This window comes from Hyperolius riggenbachi, chromosome 4 (assembly GCF_040937935.1).
Source record: "Hyperolius riggenbachi isolate aHypRig1 chromosome 4, aHypRig1.pri, whole genome shotgun sequence".
NCBI lineage: Eukaryota > Metazoa > Chordata > Amphibia > Anura > Hyperoliidae > Hyperolius > Hyperolius riggenbachi.
In genome coordinates this window covers 39,811,024-39,838,563 of record NC_090649.1, presented here as the reverse complement: position 1 = coordinate 39,838,563, position 27,540 = coordinate 39,811,024, and the positions used below count along the sequence as shown (strand labels likewise).

The following is a 27,540-nucleotide window of genomic DNA, read 5'->3' as shown; positions in this document are numbered from 1 at the left end:
AGCCCCAGGTAAGCCCCGAGTTTAATTTTCGTGCACTGCTCAGGGTTCCTTTAACTGTGACTGTTGTAGGCACACAAAGCCATATTTACGAGATATCTACATAACATGTTGTTTAACAATGTAAGAATTTAATACAAACCTCTACTGACTGGGGAACAAAAAGTTAGATACTTACCTAGGTAGAGGGAAGCATCTGGATAGTCTTGTGGCTTCTCATGTCCTCCTCAACACCACCGATGCTGGCTGGAACCCTCTAACATTTCCCGAACGAGCACCCCTGTACTGTGCCTGTGCGAGTATAAAGTTGTATTATGACTTGCTGGCTTTACGTTTGCTGTGGTTTGCCATGAAAATTTGCTCTTTCCAAGATTTCACGGCCACTGCTGCTTTTGTTTCTTCCACTGTGGTAAACAAACAATATAGGGCTAATTTTGGGGTCAGAGTCTCTCATTCTAAACAACACAAACTCTGCTTGCACCTGTGTGGTTTGTAACCGCCTACTCCTTCCACACGTCGCTAAAACGCTCATTGCGGGAGCTCTGAATGTTTTTGGCTGCGGATGTGAAGACTCCGTTGCCTACTCCAAGGTAATGAACCGAGAAGAGGAAATGTAGAATTATTTTATCGCCCACACTCAATAATAACAGGAGCTGAGAGAAAACCCCATCCACATTACAACATTCCTGGTGATTACTAAGTAAAGTTTGCTCTCGTAAAACCAGCAGCACTCCTGATTCTTTCGGTAGAGTGGAGCTGATTATCGCCCTTGACTTGGGTCATTGTTCTTTAACAAGCATGCTGGGATTTTTAGGCCCGTACCAGCTGATAAGCCACATTTCCAACAATAGAGCTAGTGCTGGATTGTATTCCCAGGTCTCAGCGTGGAACTCCAATCTCCTCCACCAAGTCTGCTGCCAGGAAAAGAAAAGACAGCATTCAGGTTAAAAGACATCTCCGTTAATTGCTACATGCAAGGCAAGACGTACGCGTGAAAGGAGGAAGGAGAAGGACGGGGAGGAGAGGTGGGAATACACAGAGTGAGATCGGCAGAGAGGAAAACAGAGAATGGGAAATCAAGAGGGAGAATGAGAGTTCCAAGGAAAAAGATGCAAACTCTGATTCTTTTAACATTTCTCCTGAGTTTTCTCCCAGGAGAAGTTGTTTCATCTCATCTTGAAAATACCTTTTCAGCACCGAGCAAGGGAAAAAGTTCTTATAACTGGTTAAGAAAAGTAACAATGGATTGAAGTTATTTTGAGACAACGTATCTACTGTTTGGTTTTTGGAGACTGAAAATGTAATGCATTGATAATCAGGAAAGGCATCTCCTGTGAGAAAAGGTAACTGAATCAGAAACGGAGAGAAATAGCGAGGAAAGGGGAAAAGGCGAAGGAAAATGAGAGAGAGAGAAGGAAGTACTAAAAGATGAAGAGCTGGCAGGATGGGGCCCTGGGCAGCAATAACAAGTGGGCCCCATAACCCCTTCGCCTGTAAGCAGCATTGTTTAGGTGCCTCCCCCCTCAGGGTAAGTTAGTAGACCCCCCAGGTTATCCCCATCTCCAGGTGGCCTCTTCTCAGTGACCCATTGCAAGTAAGTCATGTAACATTTCACCAAGTCGCTGAGAAGATGCGGGGGCACTCATAATGATGGAGGAGCATGCTGGCCAGACAGGTGAATCACTCTGCTGCCAAACTCTCTGCAGGGACCCTGGGGACCACCATACATTCAGGAGGAGACCGGGGGGGGGGGGGGGGGGGCGCACAGCAGCTTGCCTAGGGGCCCTAGGCAAGTGCTCAGCTGTCCCTTATGCAAGCACCAGCCTTGGGGCTAAAAGGTAGCATACTTAGAGGAAGAACTGAAGAAGGCCCAGCATCTGGCTTGGGGCTATGGGCAATTGCCCAGTTTGCCCCTTGAAGCACCTACTTTGGCACTGGAAATTACGAGATGGGGGCCATTTAAGATGGAAGATAGAAGAAGCCTCTACTCCAGCAGCAGGAATTGGTCATTGGTGAGATTTATCAATCAATCAATTTCACATTTCTGCAGGACATCCCAGCTTTGGCTGGGATGCTGGGATTTTCCACTACGTCTCCTCACTGATCTATTGATCTGACCAATGAGGACAATAGCAAACACGTGGATGAGTGCAGAAACACTGACCCTTTTTCACTGGATGAGCAAGTTATTTATTTATAATGAAAAAAAGGTGCTGTGGCTTAATTTCACAAAATATAGGGGAAATGGTTATCAGCAACACAAATGTTCTAGTTGGCGTCTTTTTATGCACCATGCTGTTCCCGTACTTCTGAGACAATCAATGACTAAGTTGTTAAAGAGAAACTGAAGCTAAAAAAAAAATATGATATGATTTGTATGTGTAGTACAGCTAAGAAATAAAACATTAGGCGCAGAAACATAAGTCTAATATTGTTTCCAGTACAAGGAAAGTTAAGAAACTCCAGTTGTTCTCTATGCAAAAGAGCTTCTGTGAGCTCTGTGACTTTCAAAGTCTCAGAGAGCTCTGTCTTCTGAAGCTTATTATCTCAAGTGTCTGGCACTGTATTGTTTTTTTCTCTGCAGAGAAAAGTTCAAAAGTTCACAGCCTGCTCTGTAAAATAATTTAGAATGCTGAGTAGTGTGTAAACTGCAAATATTAGAGAATGATGCAGTGTTATTAAAAAAAACTATATAACTGAAAAAAAATATGAGAATATTTTCTTTGCTACTAATGTTCTAATAATTATCCGTACTACATAACCAATTCATTATGTCATAATTTTTTTTTCGCTTCAGTGTCTCTTTAAAGCACCCCTGACCCGATGCAACACTACCTGAGGTAAGCACAGAGGTGTGTTCATGCCAGATACACATACACATGTGCATTTTCCGTTCCTCTCCTCCTTTACCCTGGTCTCCGTAATCACTCATTGAAAAATGTGACTTTTGGCTAAAAATCAATTTTCAGGCAGGAAGAGGCGGGCTTGCTGCAATGTTCCCTCCCATCTCCCGCCTCTTAAAGTGAACCCGTGGTTTTATTTTATATTTACAAAGTACATTGAATGTCCTGTTCACTCTCCTCAGTGGCAGCCTATTTAGTGTCCCATAGTTAAAATACATGAACTGTCAACCTTATTCTATCTTTCTCCAGCCCTCAGAAGTTGCATTCTGCCAGGGAAACTTTTATGGCTATAATTTGCTTATCAGTGATGTCTACTATATTCCCGACAAGGTACCGAAAAGAGAGAAGCTGTCACTTCCAAGCCTGAAAATTAACTCTTTCAGGCAGCAAAATAAAAAACAGCCTGGATATTCACGTTTTGCACTGTACATACACATGTGTATCTCATCATGTACACTATAAGGGGAGTAAATGGGGAGGAGAAGAGGAGAGATTTGAGGGCGATGGAAGGGAGACAGTTAATGGCCTCAATTCACTAAGATCATGCTGAAGATAATAAGGCAAGAGATAACTTGCCACCACACAGTGAGTGAGTTATCTTATCTCTTCATTCCTTAAGTTACCTCCTCCGTAGTTAAGTTACCTCCTCTGTAGTTATTTTCACACCAGTTAATTAACAGCCTGTCTTTAACTTTAGAATTCTGGAGTTATTTTAAGGATTGAAGAGTTAACTTTAGGTTTGCCTGAGGTAAAATGTTTCCTGAATACTACATGCCTCTTGTATATACATTACTACATGGTGATCACTCTAGAAACATTATTAAAGACAGGAGATAAGTTTAGTGAATTAAGGGCATTGTCTGAAAATTTTACTTTAGCCAAGAGTCAAGGAGTGATTGCTGGGAATGAGATGAATGAGGAGAGGAGCGGACAATGCACGACGATATGCGGATCCAGCATGGAGATACCTCTGTGCTTACCTTATGTAGCTTTGTCTTGAGTGAGGTGTCCTTCGAGAACTTGAGCTTTGTAGGGTTGTTTGTTGGTACTCTAGATGTCCACCCCATTCAACCTTAAAGACCATGCCTTGGTTATTGTTGCTAGGAAAGGAGGTATGAACTTTAAAAAAAATGTTTAAACTAAGAAAAGATAATGGGGAAATTACTTAATTTAACATGAACCACACCATGCCTATCCAGACCTCGGCTTGTCTACCCATCTATGACACTTGCAGTCTGACCCTGACCTTTGGTTTCTCCATTGACCAGTCACCAGTCCTGATCTTTGGCCTGTTCTTGACTTCTCTTCTGCCAGACTACTGCTATGCCTGCTAACCTGTCATACCCTTTGGAAACCTGTTCTTTCTGTCACTGGTGGGTGAATCTCGGTGGTCATGGCCTGGTCGCTACTAGGCAGCAAAGTAGTCCATTTCCCACTAGGGATGGCGGCCCATTATCCCTCATAGGGTGCTCTGGTGAAGACCTGTGGCCACTTAGACTCTGTGCCTTGGGAGAGCCCAGGAGGTAGCAGAACATGAGAGGTACCAGAATATGAGAAAGAGAGAGAGAGAGGAGTAGGGGAGAGATAAGGAACCAGAATATGAGAGAGACCAGGAGAGATACAGTAGCAGAATATGAGAGAAACCAGGAGGTACAAGGTACCAGAGTGAGTGAGAAAGAGATGGGTAGAGATAAGGCACCAGAATATGAGAGAGAGAGAGAGAGAGAGAGAGAGAGAGAGAGAGAGAGAGAGAGAGAGAGAGAGAGAGAGAGAGAGAGAGAGAGAGAGACTGGGGAGATAAGGCACCAGAATATGAGAAAGACTGGGGGAGATAAGGCACCAGAGCATGAGAGGGGGAAGAGATAAGGCACCATAATATAAGAGAGAGACTGGGGGAAATAGGGCCCCAGAATATGTGGAGTGGGGGAGAAGAGATAAGGCACCATAATTTGAGAGAGATGGGGAGAGATAAGACACCATAATATGAGAGAGAGAGACTAGAGGAGATAAGGCACTACAATATGTGGGCGGGAGGGATATGGCATCAGAGTATGAGAGAGAGACGGGGAAAGATAAGGCCCCAGAATATGTGTGTTTGTGTGGGGGGGGGGGAGAAGAGATAAGGCCCCAGAATTTAAGAGAGAGAGACTAGAGGAGATACGGCACTAGAATATGTGGGTGGGAGAGATATGGCACCAGAGTATGAGAGAGAGACGGGGAGAGATAAGGCACCAGAATATGAGAGAGAGAGACTAGAGGCGATATGGCACTAAAATATGTGGGTGGGAGGGATATGGCACCAGAGTATGAGAGAGAGAGACGAGGGGAGATAAGGCACCAGAATTTGAGAGAGAGAGACGAGAGGAGATAAGGCACTACAATATGTGGGCGGGAGGGATATGGCACCAGAGTATGAGAGAGAGACGACGGGAGATAAGGCACTACAATATGTGGGCGGGAAGAATATGGCACCAGAGTATGAGAGAGAGATGGGGAGAGATAAAGCACCAGAGTATGAGAGAGAGACGACGGGAGATAAGGCACCAGAATATGAGAGAGAGAGACTAGAGGAGGTACGGCACTAGAATATGTGGGTGGGAGGGATATGGCACCAGAGTATGAGAGAGAGACGGGGAGAGGTAAGGCACCAGAATATGAGAGAGAGAGACTAGAGGAGGTACGGCACTAGAATATGTGGGCGGGAGGGATATGACACCAGAGTATGAGAGAGACGGGGAGAGATAAGGCACCAGAATTGGATGGGGAGAGGAAGAAACTGAAAATGAATGGAGAAATAAGACACCAGAACATAAGTGAGAGAGTCAAGGAGAGAGAGTGAGAGAGACGCAGGAATAGGGGAGAGAGGTACTACTGTATGTATGTAACTGAGGGGAGCATAAATAAACTCTACCTGATAATGCCCCCAGACTGCTCACCCATTACACGTCCATCCCTCCCCCACCGAGGCAGAGCCACTTCTCCCTCCGAGTCGCTACAACTCAGAGGGGGATAGTAAGTAACGCCGCCCGGAATTTCACCGGCAGCAGGGTGAGCGGTCATTTGGATCATCCTGCGCCAAAGTGACCCTGCAGCAAAGTGCCATCTATGCCTCGCCCACACCCCAGTGCCCAGTCACTTTCTTATCTCCCATTCTTTCTACTTCTACTGCTGTGACAATGTCTGTATGTATCTTTTTCCTATCAATAAAGCTCTCTTTGAATTTGAAGTACAAGACACTAGAATGAGAGAGAGAGAGAGAGATCAGTTCATTTCTGGGTTTTCATGAACTGTCTGCTTACTCCTAACCATCCCCCTCCTCCTCCCTGCACTCCCCCCCCCCCCCCTTTCATTCTGCATCTCATCACTATATCCCATCCCTCCCATTGCTCCTTCACATCCCAGCCTGTGACTGAAGTCACTCAACCAAAAGCCGGCGATGTCCCCTGAGAGCCATGTCCCTTCTCCTGCAAGAGACAGCTATAGTTCCTGTGTGCATGAGACACCCCTGTCCTGTTTCTGCAAGAGACGGCCACCTTTCCAGATTGCATGAGACAGCACAGTCCTACCACTAACAGGTCTATCTCCTGTATACGAGACAGTACTGATCCTTCCCAACAAGAGACATCTCTGTCACCTGTCTACATGAGAGAGAGCATTACCACCACTCTCAAGCAGATTTCAAGAGACTTCTCAGTCATTTTTTCACAAATAAGAGACTACGAGGGACAGCTGTGAATAGGAGACATCCCTGTCAACTCGTGACTGCAGACACCTCTGCCACTTTTCTGCAGTAGAGACCTCTGTCACCTGCTGTACCCTAAGAGACTGCAAACCACATCTCAGACATCTCTCCACCAAATGACCTGCCTCCACCTGTGAACAGAGTGCAGTAGGCAGCTTTGGCATCTTCCACCAATCAGTTACAGCCTACAAGAGACCTTGTACCTCCCTGTGAGAACAGGCTGCAAAAAAGGGGACTTCTAACACTTACCTGACTGTGGTCTAATCTCTAAGAAGACACTGCACAAGACAACTTTTACCACGGGGAACTCTGTCATCTTTACTCAATGAGGGACTGAAGGAGACCACTCTGCAACAGACAGCTGTTCCATCTACCAGGGGAAAAAATGTACAAGAGACAGATGTGACACTGACCGGCCAGAAAAAGACAGCTGTGTGACTTTTCTGCTCATGGAAATAACAGTCAGTTATTTGCCAGTAGAATACAAGTGACTGACCGGACACACACCCTCCAGAAGTGACAGAAAGGGACAGCTGTATCTAAGAAGGGAGTCCTAAAAAAAACCCGTCACACTCAGGACTGGAAACTTTATAAAAAACTAAAATAACTTTTGTCTGCTTCTATAATAGACAGCAGCGGACTACACTGCACTGTCACTGAAACCAGACTACCAGGAGTATGAGGCAAGAGACACCTCTGTCTATCCTACAAGGGGCATCATAAGAGGTGAGATACCTGCTCCATAAAAGAGACAGTACTCTATGCAGCTTGCAATTAAAGAGAACATTAGCTATAACCTCAGAGTGACCTCAAGAGACAGCTTAGTTAGCTCCTACAAGAACTAGAGAGATTACAACCGAAAGTTGTCAGATAGACTGCAACCTACAAAGCCTGCAGATACTCAGAGGAAGTTCTTCACCTGTTGCAGTACCTGCTGCAACTCCTATAGGGAAAAATATAACAGACATCTACCACCTTGCTCCAGGAAGAGACAGCTGTCTACTCCCAGAAGCAAGGCATGGCAAGAGACAGCTCTGCTAACTTCTAAAAGAGCCTGCTACAGTCCTCACAGCCAGACAGTCCTACCTACTGTCTGGAGGACAACTGTAGCCAGTTCGTTCAACACCTCCTGTATGAGACCACTCATTCATTTCTTCTATAAAAGGACTGAATGAGACAGTTCTGCCACCTCCTGCACCAAGAGACTCCTTGTCATTACCTTGCAAGAAGAAAAGGAGGAGATATCTTTTACCTCCCAGCACAAGAAAACACAGCTTCCTACACAAAAGAAGAGACTGCCAACTCTATTTGTGTCATCTCTTGGAAGATGAGTCTATAAGAAAACAGCGTTCTTCCTGCTGAGGCAGCCTGCTACAAGGAGAGGGAAGCTCGTGTAATTAGTGACTTCAAGAGACTGCTCGTTTAACACCGTGCATGATGAGACAGCAAAGAACAGGTGTGTTACCTTCTGGAATAAAAGCCTGGTAGAGACAGGATACTATTTGTCCTGTCTGAAGAACCGAGACTGCAAGAGACACATTTCTGCAAAGAAAAAAAATCCAAATTCTGTCGCATGGACTGTGTCTGGTGACAAACAAGACCAAGAAGTGTCAGTACAAGGATATGAGCCTCGCTGTACTGCCTCAGCTACTGAGCAGGGTGTAGCTCCTCGGCTAACCTTCTGGGCATCTCTGGACTCTACCGAATGAACCTAAGACTTGCCTGTTGCTCATGTTCTCCTTGAGGTTCTCTTCCCACCCCAGTGTCTCCTCCTAAACAAAGGCTGCCTGTTGCTCACCTCCTCGGATTCTCAGAAAGGTCCATCCTCCTCCGTTCTGGATCCACCGGTGATAGTTCTCTGGAGACAATTCGGTGGCAATGGATCACAGTGCTCGTGCGCTGCCCTGCCTGCCCTCCCCCTTTGAGAGCAGAGAGCCTTATATGGAAGGCACTGCCTGTCACTGAGTCTCTTGAGGGTGGTGCTGAAGGGACAGCTCCCAGAGGCTCGCACAAGCCAGCAGCAGAAGAAGACTCCTGTAGGACCAGCAGCGGGGACCTTCCATGAATCCGTGCTGCAGCCATGCCCTGGAGGAGCTCAGCGGCACAAGGACAGCAGCAAGCCCCTGAGAGCTCCAGACCAGCACCATGAAGAGGCAAAACGTCAGGACCTTAGCCCTCATCATCTGCACCTTCACCTACCTGCTGGTGGGAGCCGCCGTCTTTGATGTCCTGGAGTCCGATGAGGAGACCACCGAGAAGAAGAAGCTGGAGGACAAGAGGAATGAGCTGCGGAGCAAGTATAACCTGACCGAGGAAAACTTCAAGGAGCTGGAATGGGTGGTTTTAAAACTCAAACCTCACAAGGCTGGCGTGCAGTGGACCTTCGCTGGCTCTTTCTACTTTGCCATCACTGTGATCACCACTATAGGTAGGAGAAAGTTCTGTTGTGTTTTCTTGCTCTCCTCTTGTCTTGTCCTCTAGAAGATGGGTTGCCCGAGAGAGGCATGAGAACCTATGGATCCTTAGATCAGGCATCACTCTGGCCAATTCAAAAATCTGCTTTATGGTTATTAATAGGTTTACTTTTTGAAGACTTACTTACAGAAGTCATGAGGTTGGATCCAGATCTATATGAGGTATGGAAGGGGTTAAAAGCTCGGTAGCTGGTTTCATAAGTAGTAAGCATGCTGAGGAGGGTTCAGCAGCTGGTCCAATTTTGTTAAAAAGGTGCTGCTGTGGTGGTTGGGGGAGGGGGGATATTATGGTTGCGGTGGTGGGCATTGCTTGAGAAGCTGGTTTGAAAGGTGTAGTATTTATGTGTGAGGAGGATGGGTGATCTCATTTTAGTCAAAAAGTGTGTAGAACCGCAATTTAGATGGTTGTCAATGACCAAATGACCACAGCTGATGTTTGTGATTTGAAGTTTTGGTTTTTGACTACTTATGAATTAGAGAGATACCCAATGTATCTCCTGTAAAAGATATCTCAGCAGTATACTCTTAGGTACTCTCGTTCTCCTTGTTAGAAGCCTAATGCATTTTCATTTTAGGAAAACTGCAGCAAAAGAAGTGAGACTAAAACCCATCTAATATAAATCTTCTGTAACCTCCAAATCACAAGTAGAGATGTTTAGCTCAGATCAGACTGGCCTGATTGATTTTCCAGGTAAAGGGGAACACGGAGGGAAGAGTGACTGAACTGGAGCAGAGCGGAGAGCTGAGATGGTCTGTAACAATCCCCTGTGGCAGAGATAGGCTGTCTGTGTTTCTGAAAATGCAAGTTCCAGTATGGAACTTTCAATAAAGAAGGTGTAGTTCTGCTGAAAACTTGTGTCCAAAGTTATACGTAGTCCTGAGATGAGAGTTCCTAATGGTAAAGTGCCAGATACGGAAGGGGATAGAGTAAGATATCAGGCAGGGAAAAAGTTAAGAGTAGGTACTAGACAAGGAAAGGATAAGGTTACTCACCTGGCAGAGAGGGGTTGGGGTTAGACACCAAGCAAGTAAGTTAGGATTAGGCTACAGGTAGTGGATATATAGGGTAAAGCAAAACAAGTAAAGGTGATCATTTTAGGCATCAGGTGAGGCACTTGGTGGAGGGATAAAGTAAGACACGAAGCAGGGAATGGATTGAACTCAAGTAGCAAATAGAGGATTAAAGTTTGTTTGGAATCAGATAGGTGGGTTAAATTAGGAACTAGGCAAGAGGATATGGTTAGACATCAAGCAAGTTGGAATAGGCATCAGGCAGAGGAGATTAAGGCTAGGCACCTGTTAGGGGTTAAGATCAGTCATAATGCAGGAATGTATAAAGTAAATACACTAGGAAGGGAGTTAGGGTTAGGCACCAGGCAAGGGGTTAGGTATCAGGCAGGGGTGAGGTTTAGGCACCAGGCAGGAGGTTACGGTTATGCACCAGGAAGGGGCGGGGGTTAAGCACCAGGCAGGAGGTCAGAATTAGGCATCAGAGGGGGTGAGAATTAGGTAACATAACAGGCAGGTGGTGAGGGTTAGGCACTAGTCAGGGGGAGATGGTTAGGCACCAGGTAGGAGTTAGGGTCAGTACAAAATGCAGGGGACAAGGGTTAGGCACTAGGTAATGGCTAGGCAACAGGTAGGGATGAAGGTTAGACACCAGGCAATGGGTGAGGTAATAAAAGCAGGGTGTTAAGGTTAAACAAAGGGTAGGGGTGAGGGTTAGGCACCAGTCAGGGGATTAGGGTAAGCCAACAGGCAGGGGGATAAGCAACAAGCAGGGGGTTAGGCATTTGGTAGGGGTCATGGTTAGGCAAAAGGCAGATGGTGAAGGTTAGGCACCAGTCAGCAGTTAGGGTTGGGTAACAGGCAGTGGTGAGGGTTAGCCACTTGGTAGGGGTTAGAGTTAGGCAACAAGCAGGCAGTGAGGGTTATGCATCAGTCAGGGGTTTAGAGTTAGGCAACAGGCAATCGGTGATGGTTAGGCACTTGCCAGGGTGTTAGGGTTAGGCAACAGGTAGGCGGTGATGTTTAGACACCAGTCAGGGGTTAGAGTTGGGCACCAGGTAGGGGGTTAGAGTTGGGCACCAGTTAGTGGATTAGGATTAGGCACCAGACTAAGGGTTAGGATTAGGTAGCGGGAATTGGTTAGCGCTAGGCACCAGCAGGCAAGGGGTTAGGGACCAGACAGGGAGATAGGATTAGATACTGGGCAGGGAGTTAGTGATAGACAGAAGGTAGGTCAGAGTTAGGCACCAAGAAGAGAAGGGTTGAATTTTGGCAGCAGTATTTTTGGCTGGACACCAGGCTGGGAATGGTTTAAGGCGAGTGACGGAGCGGCTTTTGGAGCTGCTTCTGCCACTATGGCAGGAAACTGATAGAGTGGGATTATCTGAGAAAAGAAACAGGCGATCTGGACATTTTTGTGCTTTGAACAGATGAAATCTCGTGTGTGGGGGTTTATTGGCAGACATCACCAAAGCGAAGTTATGTAAAAACAATGAGCGGGTTGGGAAACGTTGGCTGATCTGCGTTGTTTGCCTCTTCGATGAGCGTGTTTCGGTGTCTGTGGACCCCACCTGCACACACTGAGGACACTCTGCTGATCTGAGCACTGCCGTCCGCGAAGTTCCCAGTTCCTACAATGCTCTGGTGGTCGGCTGAGGATGCTGCCACTTTGCATGTCTGCAGCTGGCGGAGGAGGTCCAGGACTGGAATACAGAAAAGACCACAGTCTGGTAACTGATCTCATATTTCACCTTTCTACTGATCCTATGGATTCTCTGATTGGTTGTTCTTAAAGCACAGCTGAAGTAAAAGGCAGTGTTCTCCCCAGGCTCTTTTAGCCGGGTGCTCCACCCGACTATTTTGGTGACCGCCCGGCTGTCATCAGCTCGCCTCCTCATCTGCCTCATATGCTGTACACAGAATTGTGCAGAGAAGCGCCGGCCCTGCATTCTCCTGCTGTGTCCCACCCGCCTACTTTTTCATGCCACCTGGCTGGAAAGAATTTATGGGGAAAACACTTTCCTTTTAGGCAATACTAGTTACCTGGCTGACCTGCTGATCCTCTGCCTTTTATACATTTAGCCATAAAGCCTGAACAAGCATGCAGATCAGGTGCTCTGACTGAAGTCTGACTAGATTAGCTGCATGCTTGGTTCCGGTGTGTGATTCAGACACTACTGATGCCAAAGAGAAAGTTGCTGCTTCCCGCACACCCATGATATGGGCAAAAGGTTTTATAAGGGGTGCTCAGGCCACTTTCCCAGAGCACTTGATTCACTCTTTAAAGGGAATCCGAGGTGAGAGTGATATAGAGGCTGACATGTTTGTTTCCTTTTGAATAATGCACATTGCCTGGCAGTCCTGCCAATCCTGAGCCTCTAATACTTCAAGCCATAGACCCTGAACAAGCATGCAGATCAGGTGCTCCGACTGAAGTCTGACAGGATTAGCTGCATGCTTGTTTCAGGTTTGTAATTTAGGCCCTACTGACCAGAAAGGTCAGAAGCACTGCCAGGCAACTGGTATTGTTTAAAAGCAAATAAATATGGCAGCTTACATACAGTAAGTCTTGTGCCTCGGGTTCCTTTTGAATCCATAAGAAATAACCAGAGGAGGCCGGCAATCCCAGAGCGATGTTTAATAGTTGCAGAAAGAAGTCGACGTTTCGGGACTCACATGTCCCTTCATCAGGGCATAACAGATCTATCCAGCAATATCACCTGGGAAAAGTCCATGCAGCCGGGCATACACTCACTGGCAAGTGATGTCTACTGTCAGGCTGCTGCTGAGTATGCAACATCATGGTGGTGCTCGAGATGATGTCAGCCAATGTAGTGGGTACTTGGCCAGCACAGTCATCAATAAAGGGGTAAAGGAGGAATAAAGTGTCTAAAATGACCACGCCTTATGCCTAAACCTAACCTCCTTCGAAGAGCCTAAAATGACCCACTCCTGATTCCCAACCCCAACACCACCTCTAAGAGCCTAAAATGATGTCCCCCCCCCAACCTAATCCCTAATCCCATCCAAGAGCCTAAAATGACCCATACCTAATGACCAACCCTAACCCCCTCTATGAGCCTAAAACAAACCACACCTATTGGCTAATCCTAACACTGCCTCTAAGTGCCTAACAGGAAGCCATCCATCTAATGCCTAAAACAAGCCTCCTAATCCTGGTGCCCAAACAGCTGCTAGCTGTAGCCAATCATCCACAATTGGCTAAAACCATTAATTCCTAAGTAGTAGCCGTTTGGTTGGTAGCTGAATCGGGCGTCCCACTCACCGCTTGTTCGTTGGATTACTTAACACAGGCGTCATCCCCACATCCACATTGCCTGATCGGCGGCTGCTTGGGCATTAGTGGCCGGCAACGATCCTACATGCCGACTCTTTCAGTGACCTTGGGTGACCGTTGTACATACCGTAGAGGCATGTAAGATTCTCGACCCTATCGCAAGGACTGCACACCTGCAGATAGTGGATGCTGGTGCAAGATCCCAATGGCATGTAATCCAGACAATCGAAAAGAGGGGTCCACACTTAGTATTGATAAAGAACAATGTTACATTTTTATTCTTACAGCAGACTTATCATAACAAAATCTTCCGTCACAGCCGACGATCGTTTCGGAGTCCCATTTGTCAAGGCATAAGCAGAGAGAAACATATTTTCGACCCAGAGGCAGTCTTCATCGGCTGACCTGCCAAGTTTAAGCTCGAGTTCATAGGTAGCTTCAGACAGCTCACATATTGCATAATGACTGTCGACTGTCACTGGACAGTGTGTTGGCTGAAGTGAGTGGATGGCTTGTACTTATAAACGTCTGTGTGTCTTTTTCACCCATTAGTTTATGTTTAATATATAATCATGTTGTGTAACCAACTAGTAGCTCCCACTCTTGTATTTCTTTGCTTTCGGAGGTGATTGTTAGTTGTGCTCCACTTGATAATGGGTCAGGCCTAATCCTGTGGAATTTGGGGTATTGGTGATCACCAGGGCATAACCTACACATAGACTGGGGCCCCCGGCAAATTTTGCAGCCTGCAACAACCCCCTCCATCATGTGCCAGTGTGAACTAGTAAGAAGGTAAAAGAAAGTGGTTTTTATGCACTCCCAAGTACTGAACGCTCCTTCTCCCCACAGCAACCCCAGAATTTGCAGAGCAGCTGCAGCGGAGCGTAATACTCATTCTGTCAGAACAGGTCTGCTTTTCTCCTCTGTGTAGCTGTGCTGTGTCCTAATAGCATGCAGCTCCCAACACTGTTCCACTGTGGCTGCTCTGTAAAGTCTGGGGGTGCTGGGGGGAGGAGAGTTCCACTGTGGCTGCTCTGCAAAGTCTAGAGGTGCTGTGGGGGGGGGGGGGGAGAAGGAGAGTTCCACTGTGGCTACTCAGCAAAGTCTTGGGGTGTCGGGAGGAGAAGGAGAGTTCCACTGTGGCTACTCAGCAAAGTCTTGGGGTGACGGGAGGAGAAGGAGAGTTCCACTGTGGTTACTCTGCAAAGTCTTGGGGTGCCGGGAGGAGAAGGAAAGCTCCACTGTGGCTACTCTACAAAGTCTTAGGGTGCAGGGAGGAGAAGGAGAGTTCCACTGTGGCTACTCTGCAAAGTCTGGGGGTGCCGGGAGGAGAAGGAGAGTTCCACTGTGGCTACGCTGCAAAGTCTTGGGGTGCCGGGAGGAGAAGGAGAGTTCCACTGTGACTACTCAGCAAAGTCTTGGGGTGCCGGGATGAGAAGGAGAGTTCCACTGTGGCTACTCTGCAAAGTCTTGGGATGCCAGGAGGAGAAGGAGAGTTCCACTGTGACTACTCAGCAAAGTCTTGGGGTCCGGGAGGAGAAGGAGAGTTCCACTGTGGCTACTCTGCAAAGTCTGGGGGTGCCGGGAGGAGAAGGAGAGTTCCACTGTGGCTACGCTGCAAAGTCTTGGGGTGCCGGGAGGAGAAGGAGAGTTCCACTGTGACTACTCAGCAAAGTCATGGGCTGCCGGGATGAGAAGGAGAGTTCCACTGTGGCTACTCTGCAAAGTCTTGGGGTGTCAGGAGGAGAAGGAGAGTTCCACTGTGACTACTCTGCAAAGTCTTGGGGTCCGGGAGGAGAAGGAGAGTTACACTGTGGCTACTCTGCAAAGTCTGGGGGTGCAGGGGGTAGAAGGAGCGTTCCATTGTGGCTACTCTGCAAAGTCTGGGGGTGCAGGGGGTAGAAGGAGCGTTCCGTTGTGGCTACTCTGCAAAGTCTGGGGGTGCAGGGGGTAGAAGGAGAGTTCGGGAGTCGGGAGCGCACACAGGGATCCTCTGCTGCTACTTCACCACACCCCAGGACTGGGCCCTTTCCCTCCTTTATGCTCATGTCAGTGATATGTTATTTGATCTGTGAACATACTACAGTGACATGTATATGTCCCATCACACTCTGCAGTGCAGTGTCACATGCAAGGCTGTTAAACTTTTCTTTTTGGCAAAGTGTTGTCAGCTGTGAGATCAGCTTAATCATCTGTGTCATGTAAATGAAAATGACATTCAGTTTTTAGCACCTAATTGACTGTGTGTGTGGGAGTGTGACTCTGCTGGGACCGGCAGGTGATAGCATTACAGTATACATTATACATGATGTGATGTTATGTGGATGGGAGCCCAGCCTGTGCTGCAGCTCAGAGCTCTGTCACCCGCAGCCAATCAGGGGACAGCTTTCTGGACTGGTGGGGACTTGAGAATGGTAGATTTGGATTAACTTTTGACCTCACCGATACAGACAGATTCCAACCCATCCCCCTTCCTTTCTTCCCTACGTGCAACACCGCCAGTGGCGGTCATTCGGATTGCGTGGAATTGAAATGACTGCATTTCCGATCAGAAAACGGCATCAGAAAGCGGATTTCTGCCGACATACCGCATTCTTGCAACTTGGTCATTTTATCACAGAACTCGGAAGCATTGGACCAATCAGAGAAGGCAAAATTTTTCAGCGAAAATCGGATTACCCCGGTAATTTTAGACCAATCAAGGGACTTGGATACGACCAACTATTACCGAGTCTTGTGGTTGTTCTAAAAGTTCTGTGTGTAAGTATTTACGTATCCCCTAGAATCCCTCTAACAGCAATACAAACAATGACCTCAGATATGAATACACTGCCTATGAGAATGGCGGGTCTTAAAAATCTTAATGATATATATGCTGGTGATATTATCAAAACCTTTGCAGATCTGAGGAAGGATTATGTACTCCCTGAAAGCTCTCTATTTACATACCAAAGGAGTGCTAGCTTTCTAAGATCCAAGAAGATAACTATCCCTGAAATTAATAGTCAAAGTCCTCACGATGCTTAAAGGAATACTGTAGGGGGGTCAGAGGAAAATGAGTTGAACTTATCCGATGCTTCTAATGGCCTCCCGCAGACGTCCTGTGCCCGCGTAGCCACTCACCGATGCTCCGGCCCCTCCTTCGGTTCACTTCTGGAATTTCAGACTTTAAAGTCTGAAAACCACTGCGCCTGCCTTGCTGTGTTCTCACTCCCGCTGATGTCACCAGGAGTGTACTGCGCAGGCCCAGACCATACTGGGCCTGCGCAGTACGCTCCTGGTGACGTCAGCGGGAGCGAGGACACGGCAATGCAGGCGCAGTGGTTTTCAGACTTTAACCACCCTGGCGTTCTGATTAAATCGCCAGGGTGGCTGCGGGAGGGTTTTTTTTAAATAAAAAAAAAACTATTTCATGCAGCCAACTGAAAGTTGGCTGCATGAAAGCCCACTAGAGGGCGCTCCGGAGGGGATCTTCCGATCGCCTCCGGCGCCCAGAATAAACAAGGAAGGCCGCAATGAGCGGCCTTCCTTGTTTTGCTTATATCGTCGCCATAGCGACGAGCGGAGTGACGTCATCGACGTCAGCCGACGTCCTGACGTCAGCCGCCTCCGATCCAGCCCTTAGCGCTGGCCGGAACTTTTTGTTCCGGCTACGCTGGGCTCAGGCGGCTGGGGGGACCCTCTTTCGCCGCTGCTCGCGGCGAATCGCCGCAGAGCGGCGGCGATCAGGCAGCACACGCGGCTGGCAAAGTGCCGGCTGCGTGTGCTGCTTTTTATTTCATTCAAATCGGCCCAGCAGGGCCTGAGCGGCAGCCGCTGGCGGTGTTGGACGAGCTGAGCTCGTCCAGACCGCTCAGCTGGTTAAAGTCTGAAATTCCAGAAGTGAACCGGAGGCGGGGCCAGAGCATCGGTGAGTGGCTGCGCGGGCACAGGACGTCTGCGGAAGACCATTAGAAGTCCCGGGTAGGTTCAACTCATTTTCCCCCGACCCCCCCCCCCCCCCCCTACAGTATTCCTTTAAAGGAAACCTAAACCGAAAAAAAAATGAGTGTTACTTACCTGGGGCATCTACCAGCCCCCTGCAGCCATCCTGTGCCCTCGTAGTCACTTATGGCTCATCCGGTCCCCCGCTGCCAGCAAGTTTCGTTTTTGCCGACTGGGAGTCGGCCGGCCGCCATGCATACCTTTTTACGCATTCCCGCTGGTGCAGAAAGCTATCGTGGACATTACATTTTACACGTTACGGGTGCAATGTGTAAAATTTTACGCATTGCACCCGTAACGCGTAAAATGTGTTTGTTAATGTTCGCGATAGCTTTTTGCACCAGCGGAAATGCGTAAAAAGGTAGGCATGGTGGCTGGCCGACTCTTAGTCGGCAAAAACGAAACTAGCTAGCAGTGGAGGCCCGGAAGAGCCATGAGTGACTGCGAGGGCAAAGGATAGCTGCAGGGGGCTGGTAGATGCCCCAGGTAAGTGAAACTAATTTTTTTTTCTTCGGTTTAAGTTCCCTTTAATTCTCCCAAACCAATTACAGGTGGAATATCAATTTGGTATAATGAGCTCATAGCCAACAAACAATCACCTATTGAAAAATATACCAAGACATGGTCATATGCCCTAGGTATTGATTTATCAATTGATCAGGTAATCTCAGCAGGTCAAAAATATCACAACTATCCAAATGTGAAAGTTCTGTGTGTGTTCTGATTTCTGTGGTAAAATTCTGCATTCTTTGATTGGTCCGATACTTGCCAGTCAACTTCAAAGTATTTGGCCAAACAGAGAGTTCAAAAAATGATCTCCCCCCAAAAAACTCAGAAATCTGTGGGATGGGTAAACCGCATTGGCGAAAATTGGAATGTAAGTGGAATCGGAAATTGGCATTCACGACCATTCCTAAACACCACTCCATAAGGCGAATAGAGCTTATGCCTCAGCTGTGCATACTAGACGGCGAATCTGAAGTTTTGATAAAGTCAGTGGTGCCAAATTTAGTTGGTAATACATGCTATAATCACCAGATTTCCTAGGTATGTTAAAGGGAACCTTAACTGGGGCTTCCTCCAGCCCTCCGTAGCCCGTGAGATGAGTGTACTCTGAGTCCCCTCCAATCTCCCGCTGGCAGCTCCATTACCTGTTCAAGCCAGGCAGGAAATGCACGGGACTGCACATGTATGGTCTACCCCGTGCCTGTCTTAATCGCACTCCCGTCACCGGGAGCATTCTCGCCATACGCAGTTTATTCTTTCGAGAACTGTGCATACGCAGAACGCTCCTGGTGAGCCCCTTGTTACCCATTCAGGCTGTTATAGCAAGAAAACGGAGCCCGGACGGAGTGTGCCTCCGCATCTTGAGCTATACCAGCCTCCCTCTCTCCTAGTGAAGATCGTAATCTGCTAATTACGATTACGTGTACATTTTCGCAATTATGCATACACATAATTACAAATTCCTAGTTCAATTGACTTTGTGCAATCATTCGTAATTACTCATGAATTTACCTGTAATTTACGTGTAATTTTGTGCCGACTTTGGTGGTGAATAGCAAAGCTCCCATACATGCTGTTGCAACCAAAATTGCTACATATGTTAAGGAGAATAGCGGGTACAAGTCAAAAAAATAATTTTTCAAAAACACCTTGTAGTTTTTGAGAAAAGGGATTTTGAAAATGCAAAGAAAAAATGACAGTTTAAAAAACATTTTTTTTTTGTATTTGTAAAATCGATTTTCTTAAAAAACGTCAACGTGTTTTTGAACAATTCTTTTTGTAACTTGCATCCGCTATTCTTCTTAACATATGTAGCAATTTTGGCAGCAGCAGCATGTAAGGGGGCTTTACTATTTACCGCCAAGGTTATCACGAAATTACGTATAAATTACGCGTAAATTCATGCCTAATTATGATTAAAGAGAACCAGAGATGAAGCACCCTCTTGTATTTTACCTTATAAATCAGTGGGAACATGACAGTAAACACCTAATCTGCTCTTTGTTTCATTGTTCTCTGTTTAATCTGACTGTTATCACCTCTGATAAGAATCCCTTACTGAGCACTCAGTCTGGCTTTGCTACGGAATGATTATAGCTGAGTCTGTCTTCTCTGGTGTCTTTTCAAGCCCAAGCCTGCCACCTGCTGGCTCTGCTATAATGACTCAGCTATAATCATTCCCGGCAAAGCCAGACTGAATGCTCAGTCCGGGATTCTTATCACAGCTGATAACAGACACTTCTAGCATTGAGGATGAAACAGAGAGCATGGTAAGTGTTTTCTCTAATGTTCTTACTGATATATATGGTAAAATACATGAGGGTGCTTCGTCTCTGGTTCACTTTAAGAACAATTAACTACAAAATTGCTTACACGATTCCCCTGAAATTTTGCATTACGATGTGTAATTGCGTATTACGATGCGTAATTACGCATGTGCGTAATTTCTGCTCATCACTACTCTCTCCCCCAAACAAGGGGCTCAATCCCCTGAACAAGCATGCGGATCAGGTGTTTCTGACTGAAATCTGACTAGATTAGCTGCATGCTTGTTTCAGCCGAGTGATTCTGACACTGCTGCAGCTAGAGAGATCAGCAGGACAGCCAGGCAACTGGTATTGTATAAAAGGCCATAAATATATCAGCCTCCATATCCCTCTCACTTCAGGTTCCCTTTAAAGCAAGGCATAGTGAGAGAGCCCAGGGTGCTTTACAGGCAATAAGAAACCCTTAAACATGTCTGAATTACCATGGCGGTGCCGCTCTGTACACTGGAAGCTGATATACGGCTCACAGACGTGACATTACATCAGATTATCACAGCCCTTCGCACCACCTCGGCTCACAGTGTCCTATTAAACACTGGCAGCGCTATACACCAGTACAGCCTCTAGTGTCTGGCTGCCGGGTCCCGATATAACTACGCCGCTGGTTCGCTTTTTCCGTACGTTATGAAACCTCCAGCGTGTGTAAATAATGAAGGTTATATTCGGAGGGAATAGCACTTTGGGAGTCTTTGATCTCTGAATACAAGTCTGAGCTATATTTAGCCCTATTTTCTGGCACTTTTCAGCGCCGTGTAGCATATTAGACGAGGGGGGCTTCAGAGGAGGGGGTGACGGCCCGGGCTAACTGAGAGAGAAGGCAGAAAAACACAGAGGAACTGTAACTGACAAAACCCCACGGGCCTCTGTTGCACATTATGTGTGAGAGCTATTTCTGGAGACGCAAGATGTTCATGCAGAGGAGATCTCGGGCAAGGGCTGCAGCTACTTTAAGATGCCTGAATGGAGAGGCCAAGGACGGAAGGAGAGCTGTGAGAGGGTCCGGGACAGAGGTGACCCCCTAGGGAGAAGCACAGGTCATATTCTCCAAGGGATAGCTTCTAACGTATAAAATAATCTTAAGGATTGAATAATCTTAATCTCAAGGATTGAACTTCATCCCAATCAGTAGCTGATACCCCTTTTTCACAGCAAATCTATATCTTTTCTCGAATAGATCATCAGGGGGTCTGTGTGGCTGATATTGTGGGGAAACTCCTCCCACAGTGTGATGTCATGACCAAGGTCCTATCAGTTTGCAGTCTGTGAACCTCAGTGCGCAGGACGCCTTTGCGGATGGGAACGCGAAGAAGGCAAAGCACTTTCTAAAAGAATGTATAACTTGCACTTAAAAGAACAATGATGCAAAATAATAAGCATAAAATGAAGATCTATGAATTATAATATGAAAGAAATTGTTGGGGTGAGAACCAGATGAACAAAAAAGAGAGAATGGGCAGGAGGGAAAAAAGAAGGGAGGGAAAGTATGTTAGAGAGTGGGGGAAGGGGGAGGGGCAAAAAGGGGAGGAGAAAAGAGGCAGGGTTAGAATGGAAGAAAAGTGGAAATGAGTGAGGGACATCGTGACCAGCCAACAATGAAGGATACCAAATTTTAAATGTCCCCTTTCAAAAAAAGTAGCCATTGATTAAAAATGCAAATGTCAAGACAAATAACATCTATATAGCGTTGTTCTCCTAGCGGACTCAAAATGTTTGAGCTGCAGCCACTAGGGTGTGCTCAGTAGGCAGTAGCAGTGTTAGGGAGTCTTATGCTTCATACACACTTGAGATAAAAAGAAAGAGGAGATGATGGGCATCAACTGCATAAAAGACCCTTTATTGTGGTGGGTAGACACAGTGGTTACAGCAGTGGGGGGAGGACAAAGATGTCTGACAGCTGTTTCGCAGAGATAGACCCTGCTTCTTCAGAGACAAACAAATACAATAACATCCAATCTTTTAAATGGTGGCCATCTCACTCACCTCCGCCCTGTAAACCGGCCTGGAACGCACGCCGCGCTGATTTTTGGTAACGCCCCCTTCCTTTCCTTAGTGTTTAAATCTCTCCTTTTTCTTCTTTTTTTTTTTTTCTTTTGGTTTTTATAACTTACTGTCTACACTTAAGGTATTGACCATGAATCAATGAAGTGTTATAAGTAGATGTATTACTTATGCTTGTTTGTATTGTAGATACATGTAAGTATGGCCAGATGATCACTATGACAACGCTACACTGCCTATTCTAGCGTGCGTTACACTGCCCAATGAAAATGTCTCAGCGGGGTCACGTAGGCGGGGAGACCTGCAATGGTGACCTGTATGGGAAGAGGGCGGCTCCACGCATGTGAATGGAATTGGCAACGTTCTGTGACGGCAGGAAGGGTTGCTATGGTTACCAGCTAGACGCGCACCCGCTGAATGGCCGCTCCCTCCGCCGCACGTCACGCAAGAGTGTTTGAATGGGCGGGGAGACTCGCGGCTCGCCAATTGGCTAGAGTCAACCACTGGATGTGACGTTGGGGAAAGGAAGGGGGCGTTACCAAAAATCAGCGCGGCGTGCGTTCCAGGCCGGTTTACAGGGCGGAGGTGAGTGAGATGGCCACCATTTAAAAGATTGGATGTTATTGTATTTGTTTGTCTCTGAAGAAGCAGGGTCTATCTCTGCGAAACAGCTGTCAGACATCTTTGTCCTCCCCCCACTGCTGTAACCACTGTGTCTACCCACCACAATAAAGGGTCTTTTATGCAGTTGATGCCCATCATCTCCTCTTTCTTTTGGACTGCAATTTGACTGTATCTGGAGCACACTGCAGGTAAGACCATTTGTGGTTTAATCCTCCCTGCTGCATTTTTGGTGCCAGTGCTTTTTTTCTCTCCAATTTTGTACACTTGAGATAAAAGTCTTTGGAAAAGGCAAGATCACAGACCAATTTTACCCCATTCCATGTAGTATGAGAGCCATACACTACACAGTCTTTTCTATGGAGCTGCACTCCCCATCAGACAGAAATCTTTGCAGGATGCTGCACACAAAGATGCCCGTACACACTCAAAAGATCAGTATCTGCAAAAGATCTGTTCCTGCAAAAGATCCATTCCTGCAAAATGCATCATAGTCTATGAGTTCTGCAGATCATCATACACACCTTTGTTTAACAGCCTTCATCTGCATATCTGGCAATCATCTGCAGATCTGAAAATCCATCCTGGTGGATCTGATCTGCAGATGATCTGCAGATGATTGTCTGTTAAACCAAGTGTGTATGAGGATCTGCAGATATCATAGACTATGAATGCATTTTGCAGGAATGGATCTTTTGCAGATACTGATCTTTTGTGTCTGTACAGCATCTGTGTGTGCAGCATCCTGCAAAGATTTTATTTGATGGGGAGTGCAGCTCCATAGAATAGACTGTGTAGAGTATGGCTCTCATACTACATGGAATGGGGTAAAATTGGTCTGTGATCTTGCCTTTTCCAAAGACTTTTATCTCAAGTGTGTATGAACCATTACCTAAGAACTCCTCACTGAATAGGTGCTGGATTAAAGGAAGAGAGGAGATTTGAACCCATGTCTCCTGCGTCAGAGGCAGTGCCTTTAATCATTACACTATCCAGCCACATAAATGTAACATAACCAATTATGGATCATGCTTTGCTTTAACAAGTTATAAGAGCACAGTCCTAACGCTTACAAACAACTACAGGGTGAAGCCATAGGGCTTGATTCACTATGCGGTGCTAACCTACTTAGCACATCTAAAGTCTTTAGGCGCACTAACCAGGGTGCTAAGTAGGTTAGCACTGGTTTTCTCAATCAGATCGCAGGCAAAGTTTTGCACGGGCAAAGTCCTATGCGCGTGCTAAGTCTCATAGGCTTTAATGGGCACTTCGCGCCCTCTGTGCAGTGCGCGCGTAAAGTTTTACGCGCATAAAGTTTTGCACGCGAAAAGCTCGTTTAGACGCGCTAAGGGGTTTTCACAGGCGTGCTAACAGTTAGCACCGCTTTGTGAATCAAGCCCATAGAGTACAAAGCACCACATACTGTACAACATGGGTTCCTAAACTTTTTTGGTCAAGGGCCGGGTCAGCATACTTCAGACTGCCGGGGGGCCGGAACATACATAAAATGTTGAAAAACATTAAAATGAATCTAGGTATTGATTCCCCCCCAATCATGCAAAGAGGAGACCTCCCAGCAGCAGCCATTCAGTCATGCAAGTGCCCAAAGAAGGTCTTTGTGCACCAGGCAGTGAAGCATACTCAGGTGACGACCTGCTGTACAGTTGGACAGCAGTGTCACCTGATGCAGAATTGGATTGGAAGCCAGCAAATGACTGCTCACTGGCTTCTACAGTATGTGGCTGGGTGATGCCAGTACTGCTATTCTATATGCAGGCCACTGATATTTAAAGGTGCAGTGGGCCGCATATACTGTATAAGTTATACATTTTGTATTTGGGGGCCGGTGAAAAAGCCTCGGAGGGCCGCATTCGCCCACGGGCCTTAGTTTAAGGGTCACTGCTGCACAAGGACATATTTAATATAAGTCCTAAAAACTTTTAATTACTTTGCTTGTTTGCAGAAGCCCCATTCCCCTTCCATATCCTGCACCATTGACTCAGGGTGCATTGACTCAGGGTGCATACACACATCAGACCATAGTCTTTGGAAAATGAAAGATCACAGACCAATCTTACCACCCTTCATGTAGTATGAGAGCCATACACTACACAGTCTTTTCTATGGAGCTGAACTTCCCATCAGACGGAAATCTTTGCAAGATGCTGCACACACAGATGCTGTACACATTTAAAAGATCAGTATCTGCAAAAGATCTGTTCCTGCAAAAGATCCATTCCTGCAAATTGCATTCATAGTCTATGAGATCTGCAGATCATCATACACACCTTGTTTAACAGACATTTATCTGCAGATCAGACAATCATCTGCAGATCTGAAGATCCATGATACTTCATGGAATGGGGTAAAATTGGTCTGTGATCTTGCTTTTTCCAAAGACTTTTATCTCAAGTGTGTATGTAGCCTTAAGGCTGGATTCACACTATAAGCATTTTTCTGAGCGCTTGTGATTGCTGAGCGCTTTTTAAAAATCACTCCCATTCACTTTCATTAAAATTGCTGCGATTGCACAAATTGCATATGCAGCGATTTTAGCGTGATTTTTACCGCAATTTTAATGAAAGTGTATGAGAGTGATTTTTATAAAGCGCTTATCAGGTTGTCACACTTGCGTTTTGGCAAATAAACGGACTGGATCCTGATCGGATCCTGACCTGATCCTGATCAGAACCGTACGGTTCCGATCCGGATCCGGTCCGTTTGCATCAGGCATGCATCAGGCTGCCATCCGGATCCGTGGGCAAAAAATAGCGAAATTTGAAAAAAAAATGTTGGGGTCAGCAGAAGGTGCACCTGTAGAATCAGGTTCCTCCGCTGTAGGCCTCACCTCCACCTCTGACATTCTGCCAAACAGCTCCAGCACGTCTGTCACTGCTGCTCCACTCCAGACATGCTTGGCCCATGTGTCCCCATCCGAAATGGCCGCTTGGATACGCATAGGAAGTGGGGTAGAATGTCAGGTTTTTGTAGGCAGTGTGTTCTGTGCCTTCCGTTCCCCATTGGTTTCTGTGTTCCTGATGGTGCTGTCAGGCTCAGGTCCTGCTCTGGTCCGGGTGCGTTGGCCGGAGATCCGGACCCAAAAAAAGCGCATGTTGGAAAAGAGTCCGGAGTCCGGATCCGATCCGGCTCCGTACTGTACGGAACGGACGCGTGTGAACGTCCGCATAGACTTTACATTGCTATGCGGAATGTACGTTCCGTTTGTACAGTATGCGGTCCGGATCAGATCCGGAAAATCCGGATAGCGAACGCTAATGTGAACCGGGCCTTATAGTGTGGATCCAGCCTCAAAGAGGAAGGGGCAGGAAATCTTGTCAGAGAGTACTGTCTACGCCCCGCCCCCTTGAACTCTGAACAGCAGGATGATGCCCCTGAGCAGCAGGATGATGCAGTTCAGTGTAAACTCCTGCTGTTTAGAGGCATCCTGGGATGCATTGGGTCACATGACCAGGGCCTTGATTCACAAAAGGGTGCTAAGTGTTAGCACGCCAGTGAAAAGGCACTTAGGATGTAAAAAAACACCTGCCTCACGCGCTAATATGCGCGCAAGCAAAATAGCCTGAAAAGATATTTTACACACGAGCAGTTTCGCGCACACCGTTTCCAACTTAACGCGCGATCAGTAACAGCTGTGGACGTACAAACGACTTAGCGCCCTAGTTTGCACGTCCAAAGCTTTTAGGCGTGCTAGCCCTTTTGTGAATCAAGCCCCCGATGTTTAAAGCTGCTCTTTTACCTGCTTAGAGCCTTGCGTCACACTTTTAGGTGCTGAGCTTTTTGGGACATCATACGTTATATTTTTTGTAGCTGCTTCGAAAGACATACATCAAAGGAAAAGCACAGTTAACACCCGTTCCCCTTCTCTCCCCCTCCCTGTTCCCGCCTGTTTGCTTCTCAAGTCCTAACTTTAAATTTTAGCCGGTGCGCGCCTCTAAGTAGCTGGTAGATCTGCAAATCCCTCTCAGCAATTAAAAGAACACACAGACTTATTAGAAAGCAGCACAGCAGTAATCTGTGGCTGAGCTTACAAGGCGGGAATAACTGCCAGGCTAGTAAAGAACACCGTGTAATTGGACGGGGCTGCAATTCAATTATTCTCATTAAATAAAGAACATCTGTGTGCTTTATCCATAACTGCGAGAGCAGAGCACGGTACCGGCCGCGCATACAAATAGATCTCCTGGATGAAGAACTTTACAGCAGAACTGCAACAAAAGAAGATGGTTTGTCAACTGAAACTTTGTTTTTTGCTCCTCTAACCTGTGTTGGGCTAGAGGAGCAAAAAACAAAGTTTCAGTTGTCTCCAAACCATCTTCTTTGTTGCAGTTCTGCTCTAAAGTTCTTCCTCCATCTCCCCACCATCCATTCAGGGTTCCATCAAACCTCTAGCCATGATGCCAGCTGGTGCTTTTGGCTGGAGTCCAGGGGCTTTCCTCAGGAGGGCCCTCTCCATTCATAGGAGGAGTTCAGGAGGGCCCTCTTCATTCATAGGCACTGGAGGAGTGGTATGGTTGCCACCACCAATTACTAACCTCCCAGTCTGCCAATAGGCCTTTTGTGTGGCTCTGGTGGGAATGATGGACCAGCTGGTGCTTGAGGTTGTCGGAATTGTGTGGAGATTTCTGGGCTGTGGAGAAAGGGAAGAAGTGAAATTGGGCAAGGTCTATCGTTAATCCTTCCTCCCATTCCTTCCTATAGGGAGAGGGTGTGGTGTAAACACTGGATGCTATGTTAGTTATGAAAGAGGAAAAGGCCAGCCTTCTGCTCATTCTCCTTTCCATTCCTTCCTATAGGAAAGTTGTGTGGCCCAAGGATTGGGGTGGGGTTTGTAAAAGGGGACAATGCCGGTCTGACACTTATCCTTTCTCCCAATGCTTCCTATAGGAAGGAGGTATGTTGTTCCAGGGAATAGGGTGGCCATTGTGAATGGGGACAAGGCCTATCACTCATGCCTACTCTTATTTCTTCCTATAGGAAGGAGGTATGGCTCAGGGATTGGAGCAGTGGTTGTGAACGGGGACAAGGCCAGCCTACCACTCATCTCTCCTCTTATTTCTCCCTGTAGGAAGTAGGTGTGGCCGAGGTATTGGAGCAGCGGTTGTAAAAAAGACAAGGACAGCCTACCACTCAAGCCTCCTCCCATTTCTCCTTGTAGGAAATA

General features: G+C 46.8%; 1 protein-coding gene and 1 long non-coding RNA gene across 2 annotated transcripts in view; one reads left to right on the top strand and one right to left on the bottom strand.

The window, feature by feature from the left end:
- Positions 1-633: 633 nt before the first annotated feature.
- On the bottom strand, positions 634-8,503 carry LOC137570335 (uncharacterized). The gene is made up of 3 exons (XR_011031003.1): positions 8,441-8,503; positions 3,881-3,972; positions 634-911 (listed from the first exon to the last, which is right to left on the bottom strand). It is a non-coding gene; the product is annotated as an uncharacterized lncRNA (long non-coding RNA).
- Positions 8,504-8,666: 163 nt separating this feature from the next.
- Positions 8,667-27,540, top strand: part of KCNK3 (potassium two pore domain channel subfamily K member 3) — a 134,085-nt gene continuing 115,211 nt past the window's right edge. The window contains exon 1 of the mRNA XM_068279988.1: positions 8,667-9,070. Coding sequence (XP_068136089.1) covers positions 8,788-9,070 — 283 coding nt within the window. The 5' untranslated portion in view covers positions 8,667-8,787. The remainder of the gene's footprint in view (positions 9,071-27,540) is intronic.